The sequence below is a fragment of the Magnolia sinica genome, chromosome 2 (assembly GCF_029962835.1).
Source record: "Magnolia sinica isolate HGM2019 chromosome 2, MsV1, whole genome shotgun sequence".
NCBI lineage: Eukaryota > Viridiplantae > Streptophyta > Magnoliopsida > Magnoliales > Magnoliaceae > Magnolia > Magnolia sinica.
In genome coordinates this window covers 36,892,916-36,900,204 of record NC_080574.1, presented here as the reverse complement: position 1 = coordinate 36,900,204, position 7,289 = coordinate 36,892,916, and the positions used below count along the sequence as shown (strand labels likewise).

The 7,289-nt window shown below is 39.9% G+C and overlaps 1 protein-coding gene across 1 annotated transcript; it reads left to right on the top strand.

The window, feature by feature from the left end:
- The first annotated feature begins 1,220 nt into the window (after positions 1–1,220).
- LOC131236962 (protein CCA1-like) lies at positions 1,221–4,728 on the top strand. The gene is made up of 7 exons (XM_058234548.1): positions 1,221–1,379; positions 1,655–1,988; positions 2,396–2,530; positions 2,636–2,747; positions 2,839–2,900; positions 3,072–3,500; positions 3,605–4,728. Exons 2-7 carry the CDS (start codon positions 1,977–1,979, stop codon positions 4,391–4,393), a joined length of 1,539 nt encoding a protein of 512 aa, XP_058090531.1. The 5' UTR covers positions 1,221–1,379; positions 1,655–1,976; the 3' UTR covers positions 4,394–4,728.
- The last annotated feature ends 2,561 nt before the right edge of the window (positions 4,729–7,289 follow it).

The following is a 7,289-nucleotide window of genomic DNA, read 5'->3' as shown; positions in this document are numbered from 1 at the left end:
ACAATCTTGAATATTGTTTTGGGCAACCATTCAAAGTGAAGCACGTTATATTAACGGTCAGGATCATCGAAAAACCTCCACAGATCCAACGGATGAAGTACGCGACACCTAAAAAAATACATCACGATGTATGCAGCAGTCCTCCGTTTTTATTCTCTTGTGTTTGTGTGCTTGAAATAGGATTGCGTACTGAGTTACTCAGTACGCTTTTATCGTACTGAGTAAACTCATCTGGGCCTACTATGAATGTATGTGGGTTATCCAGGCCGTCCATCCGTTTTTCGAGATAATTTTAGTGGTTGATTCTAAAATAAACATATTCTCAAAGCTCAAGTGGACCACACTATAAGAAACAATGAGAATAATGACTTCCACCGTTGAAACCTTGCTAGGGCCGACACTGATTTTTATTTGTCATCCAACCTGTTCATAAGATTACAAAGAGATGGATGAAGGTAAAAAACAAATATCAGCTTGATCTAAAACTTATGTGGGCCCCCAGAAATTTTCAACGGTAGAATTTCAATTCAAACTATTTCCTGTGGTGAGGTCCACTTGAGACTTGGGTATTTCTCATTTTTGGGATCAAGCTATAGAATTATCTGTTAAAATGGATGGAAGGAGTAGATAAAATATGCAAATCAAGGTGGACCCCACAAAGTTTACTCAGTACGCTTAGCGTACTGAGTTAGTCAGTACGCAATCCGCTTCCTGTGTGTTTGCCTCGATCTCGTAAACGAGGCACGTGCGTGCGGCCCTGCGGCTGCTCATTCGGTGCACACGCAATGGGTAAATCCCACGTGCGCATTTACGATGCAGATGGACGGCCATGAGAAATTGACTATTACTTTAAATTTTCTACACGTGTGGTTCATGAGATAATTACATCAGTCCAATATTTTATAGATGGTATTTACAAGCGAGGGACCGACTGATGATCGGATCAGATATTATACTCGTGCTACTCATTCCACGTGTGAGGCGAGTGCACTTACAAACGTGCACGTGAGTTTATTATCCGATATTTACTCTCTCCCTCCACTAAATATGAAGCCGTGAGTGAAATGCGGGGACAAGACAAGGATGCGCCACGTGTCAATGCTCGTGCATTGACAGCCACAAGATTCTATCGTTTTCTCGATTTTTCATCGGAGAGAAAAGCGAAAAGAAAAAAATGCACGCTGACGTGGCGACCCCTCCTTTACCCTTTCCCCTAAAAAGCCCACATTCATTCGCCTCTGCATATTTCTGGTTGCTATTCTCTCTTTCTCTCTGAAAAATCTCTATCGATTTTTCGCCGGGGTCTGACGGTCTTATCTCAAGAGGACATTTTCCGGCGAATAGCAAGCGTAGATTCAGTTTTCCAGCTGTATTTGAAGGTAATTTCGTCAGATTCCGACAATAGTTGTCTCCGACTTTTCTTTTTCTCATTTTTTCAAAATCTCGATCTATCTGTGATTTTTCCTTTATTTTTCTGCTGTTTGAAGAAATTAGGCTTAAGATCTTGCTTTTCGAGTAGGAATTTTCAGGATCGCATGAAGAGATGCTGAAAATTCGATTCGATTTTTGTGTTTCTGGATTCTTTTCAGGTGAAGGGAAGAAATATCCATCGATATTAACCTTCGATCTAAAATATTCATTTTCTGTTTATCAGATTGCTGTTCGCTTATTGGATTTACATAGTCGAAGGTTTTTGAGGCGTAATTGAAGTGCTTCTCCTATTCTCGAAGTCGAGAAGTTTCGTAGGAGTCGATTGAATTGTGCTGATTTAGAGAGAGGAGTTTGTGGATGTTAGTTTTTGGAGGAGTTTATGAGAAGGGAGATTGAGGCGAGTATTTTAGGAATTTTGATGGAATTTGGGTTGAAGAGAGAGACTGCAAGAGAGTAAAAAAGAGATTGATCCAAAGAAGAAAGGAAGGAAGAATAAGGAGGAGGAGGATTTGATCTCTGGCAAGGTTAAGGGCTTTTACTCGGTGATGTCTGTTCAGGTATTCATCTTGAACCGTCCATACCTGTTTTCCTGGTCGAATTAGGAAACTGATGTTTTTGCTAAGTTCAATTTGCATATTGATTTTACGTTATGTTGGATGAGTTTTGGTAAACCGTTGGATTGAAAATCCGACGCTTCTCTTTAAGCTTAATTCGCATCTTGTGTTGAAATTGAAGAGTGTTTTGCGCCATGTTGAAAACTCTAAATTCCACCATGAATGGTTATAGCTCCATGCCATGATAGAAGAACTCAAAGATTCTGTTTCTTTTTTCCACCCTACTGGAACGGAGAATCAAAGTAGTGGGGAAGTTGTTTGTTGATTCTTCCATGACTGGTTAATGCTTCTTTTTATAGGGTTAGGAATTTGGAGGAGATCACCTCTAACCTTTTCTTATTTGAATTTAGGAAAAAAGCATAGGCGCAGGTTTAAACCCCATTCTCATGCCGATTGGTCATATTTGTGTGGATGTCGGGAAACCTTCACCAAATGGGGTTCAAATGAAGGAGTTTTATGCGTCAGGCGATGAACTCACCCCCAAGGTTACATTCTTTGCATAACCGTGAATTCTGTATTCATTGGGGAGTAGTTCAGTTGAATTATGACTTTCTTTTTTCTCTCTCACTCTTTTGTTCCTGTGTGAATAGGTTAGAAAACCTTACACAATTACAAAACAGCGAGAAAGATGGACAGAGGAAGAGCATAAGAAGTTCTTGGAAGCTTTAAAACTGTATGGCCGTGCCTGGCGTCGAATTGAAGGTACCATTGGGTGAACTCTGATGTTTTGGTAATGGAAATCCTTTTGTAGGTTTTCCCATCCATCTCATGAAATTTCCTTATGCTTTTGCAGAACACATAGGTTCAAAGACTGCAGTTCAGATTCGAAGCCATGCTCAGAAGTTCTTCTCTAAGGTTTATTGCTCTTCATCCAGTACCTATTTTCTACCATAATATGCTCATGGATAGTCTTACTTGATCATTGAAGTAAGTCGTCTTTTCATGAAAAGGAGCTGCTGGTCATGCTAGGCTATTTTACCAATTTCTTGGTTATCTTTCTCACAGTCTGTAATCTTTGTCGTGTAGGTGGTGCGGGAGTCCAGTAGCAATGCAGACTCTGTGAAGTCTATCGAGATACCACCTCCTCGTCCAAAAAGAAAACCCGTACATCCATATCCTCGTAAATTGATCCATTCGTCCACTAAGGGAATATCAGTTCCTGAGCAGCTTGAAAGGTCTTCATCACCAACATCAGCCTATGAACAAGATAACAGATCACCATCATCTGTTTTATCTGCAGTTGGGTCGGATACAGTTTGGTCGACTGTTTCAAATCTATCAAATGGCTGCTCATCACCTGTGTCATCTGCTGCTGGATCAAACCCTGTAGGTTTGTTACTTGAGAAGCAAGAGAATGGATACCCAACATCCACTTCATCAGCCGAAGAAGAGAACAGATTTCCATTTCCAGCCCCGTTGCCTGCTCGTTCAAGCCCACAGGACAAATCATCTTTGGTACGACCATGTCAAATCTACGACCTTACTCTATGATGATTTTGAATTGTTTCGTGATGATGTTTTTCCTTTCTCATGTTTGGTTGGTTAAACTGGATTTCCAGGAATCAGATATGGGTTTTAAAGATCATGTCTTTACAAGGGAAACTTCACCAGTTGAGACACACATGACAAGTCTTAAGCTCTTCGGAAGGACACTCTTAGTCACCGATTCTCACCGACCATCTTCACCTGTTGTTGAGAACATTCCTCAGTGCCACAAGTCGTTGCCTCTCAGTGACATCGGAAGCCACCAAGAAAATTTAGAAACAGATGTGCAGAAGACATCTCCACAATCACCAGAAGACATGATGCAGAGAGATTGTTCTGGGATTTCAAGCCAAAGCGCTTGGAATCAATGGTCCTGTGGAATACCACCATTATTCTATTGCATGCAATTCCAGCAAGAAAATTCAAATTCGGCAGAATCTACCAATCCTCTGCCCTGGTGGGTTTCTCATGGAAGTTTACTCTTCCCTCTCGCTCAACCATTTAATGAAGAATCTAGACAAACACCTCCTGATTCCTGCATGGTAGCCTCAGACGTTAGAGATACGAACAAGGAAGGATCCTGGACTGGTTCAAACACCAGCACCATAGGTGAAGCAGGAATTGGTGAAAGGAATAGTGATGTCGTTGACTCCCGTAATGGAGATAAAGAAAAGGAACCGATGACTGTTTTCCACTTTAAAGCAAGTGAGAATTCAGCATTCTCTAGCCTAAAAACATCGAGTCCTGGGAACCGCGCAAAGGGGTTCATGCCCTATAAAAGATGTGTAGCCGAAAGAGACGTTGAGCAATCACAGATGGGTGGCAATGAAAGAGAGGGGCAGAGAATCCGATTGTGCTTATAGCTTTTGATTCCCTCCCTTTACGCAGGGAGGGTTTTTGAAGCTTTATTTCAGTAGAGAGATTCAACAACTGCCAGTTTCAGCTGTTGATGATGAATGAGATTGAAAGAAAGAAGGCAAAACCGCCATCTGATCTGCTGCATGTAAATCACCTGTTTCACTACCTTACATCTTCAATAGGCATAAATAACCCTTCCCCCCCTCAAATGTAACTTCCAAACCATTAGACTCCTCTTCTTTCCTATCAGCAGCATTGTAAGCTTTTAGGTCTTCCCTCTTCTTATGTCTGAAATATTGTATTCTTTTTTGCAAAGTGCATTAAGAGTAATTTTCCTTGAGACTGTTTTCATCTCTCCCTCTTTGCAAACATGCCAGATGACTGCTCTGTTGATCTGATGGACCACTAAATGGATGTCCCAGGGGATTGGACCATGGAAGCCATACGATCAGTGGCCTGAAAACAGAACTGTTAGATCAACTGTCTACATTCAACCACCAAAAATACTTGTATATGATGGGGCTGTGGGAATTCTCTCATTTTTTGCCTATAGCACATGCAGATGGTGGCCCACCATATCAACAGTTGTGACCACTAGAAACGATATCCAACCTGTATTTAGTACCAGTTCCAACGACCTTTTTATTGCAGGGTGTATGTGAGATGCATGGCAAAATCATCGATGGGATTGCCAGGCGGTCAGCGTACGATATATTCAGGCTAGTTGAGTGCTAATACATGCTAGACAAGCCTTAGATTCTTGTGGCTAGAAACTGCCAATCTCCCATCTGCTTGCTGCCCCTGGGCCATTTCCAGCATGTGGGCCACCTTTCTGACGAGGGATGATTCACACATTGCTGTATAAAGGTAGGAATGCTGACGGGGTGGTTGGCCATTAACAGAAATAAGTAGAGGGTGAGATTTGTACCCTCATTGAGATAAAGCACCAGGTGGTTGTAGATGAGGTGGGGAATGTATGATCAAAACGTTATCTTGTCGCTGAGGGGAAGGTGGTATTTAAGATAGTGGAGTTATTTGATACTCTGGCAGAGTGTGATTGTTGATGTGCAATCACTCGTTAGTTGTACATGTGGCATACGTCAGCTGAAATTAAGCTGTCCATATAACAGGACCCACTCTGGATAATTCGTGATACAAAATTGATTAAGTGATCCTGGCCTTTGATTAATGGGAATTTGTTTCTTACACAGGGACCATTGACTAATTTTTATTTTGGCCGTCATTAAATACCCACCAATTATCCTGTTGGGGAATCAAATCAGTGTAGTTTCTGGTCCAAGAGCCATCAAAACTGGGACCCACAATTCGAACTTTTTAATTTAAGTTACCTGTCTTCCACAAGTGCTTTGTGCCTGCGTATCAACCATCACACTTCCAGAGTAGTTTGATACTCTTGAAGAGTGTAATGCTCCATGCACATATGCTCACGGAAATCGTAGGCATGGCATGACTAATTCAAATTGAACCTTCCAAATCATGGTTCCGATATAGATGAATCACAATCTGAAATTACACTGAACTTTTGAAACTTAATGATCGGTGGACATCCGTGAGCGGTTAGAATGGAAACAGTCAGCAGTCATCGAAGAAGTGACCTGCAGCCAGGATTTGCATTTTGGGTCTAGTATAAAATGTTAGTTTTGCACGACTTGAAAATGGTGGAGACAAATAGTATTAACTTCTAATGTTTCCCTTGGAACTTGGACCACTCACTATTTTACCTTTAGTCAGCCATTTAGCCATTAAATTGGATGGTTATCATTGCTTGGTCAATGTGATTTTAGATATATTCCCCATTCACAGAGAGACCAAACACAGGACCTTCTGCTTTGATACTACGTCAGATAACCAGTTCCTCTAAAAGCTTTAGCTGTCAATGGATGGTGTATTAATGTATTTCAAGGGACTTTAACAGGGGCATAAATAGAAAGATTTATAAAAGGATAGTTTAGAAGCTAAAGAATTTAAAATTAATAAGACTAAAATATAGTATACATGGAGTGTAATTTTAATAATAATCGAAGTGAAAATGAAAAATTAGTTAAGATTTTTGATTTTCTTTAAATGATCACTTGCCAATACCTTGATCAATAATTCTTGAGAGTTGAGAGCTCAAGAGGAATGTTTCCTACAGAGTTTTAAGTTGGGGGGAGAAATGAAGATGTGCTTTTAAAATTTTATGTGGCCTTCATCTAATAAGACTATCTATGCTTTATTGGCTGCAATGTTGGGTGGTTAAAGAACAACATGTTTGTAGGATGAGTGTAGCTGAAATAAGAATGTTGACAGGTATGAGTGGGAAGATAAAGAATATATATAGAATTATAAATAAATAAATTCAAAGAAACATATATGATTTAGTCATGTATACTGGAGACAGAGCTATTGTTGTTAGAAGTTGGTGTAATTCTAAAAGGACAAAGATAGTTTCAAAAAGATGAAAAGGACATGGATGAAGGTGGTAAGAAAGGACTTGATGACATTTGGTCGAACTATATTTAATTATAGCCCTTGATAGAGTGGAATTGCAGAAAAGGATTCATCCAAACGGTCCAATTAATTGGGAAAGGCTTAGACGAATACGACTATGATGATCTAATAGAGCCATCGTATCTTATCTGATATTGTTTTCAATATGTTTTGTTTTTGACTTTGTATTTGTTATTTGAATTCTGTTTCATTGTATTTAGGAGGATCTTTCTGTTTCCTTAAATATAGTAGTTAGTTTAGACAAGCTGTTATATTTGAAATCCTTAAATATTGATCATGGAAAAGCCATCATTGTGTGGCCTTTATTTCCTTCTCAATCATCTACGTTTCTCAATCTCTTTATGGTATCAGAGCAGTTTATTTTTATTTTTTTCTATTCCTCTCTAAGCC

What these genes read in the sequence shown, in the direction of transcription:
- LOC131236962 (XM_058234548.1), top strand. An exon ending in CTCAGAAGTTCTTCTCTAAG is followed by an intron (nt 2,901 to 3,071) that starts GTTTATTGCTCT and finishes TTTGTCGTGTAG; the next exon opens with GTGGTGCGGGAGTCCAGTAG. An exon ending in CACAGGACAAATCATCTTTG is followed by an intron (nt 3,501 to 3,604) that starts GTACGACCATGT and finishes CTGGATTTCCAG; the next exon opens with GAATCAGATATGGGTTTTAA.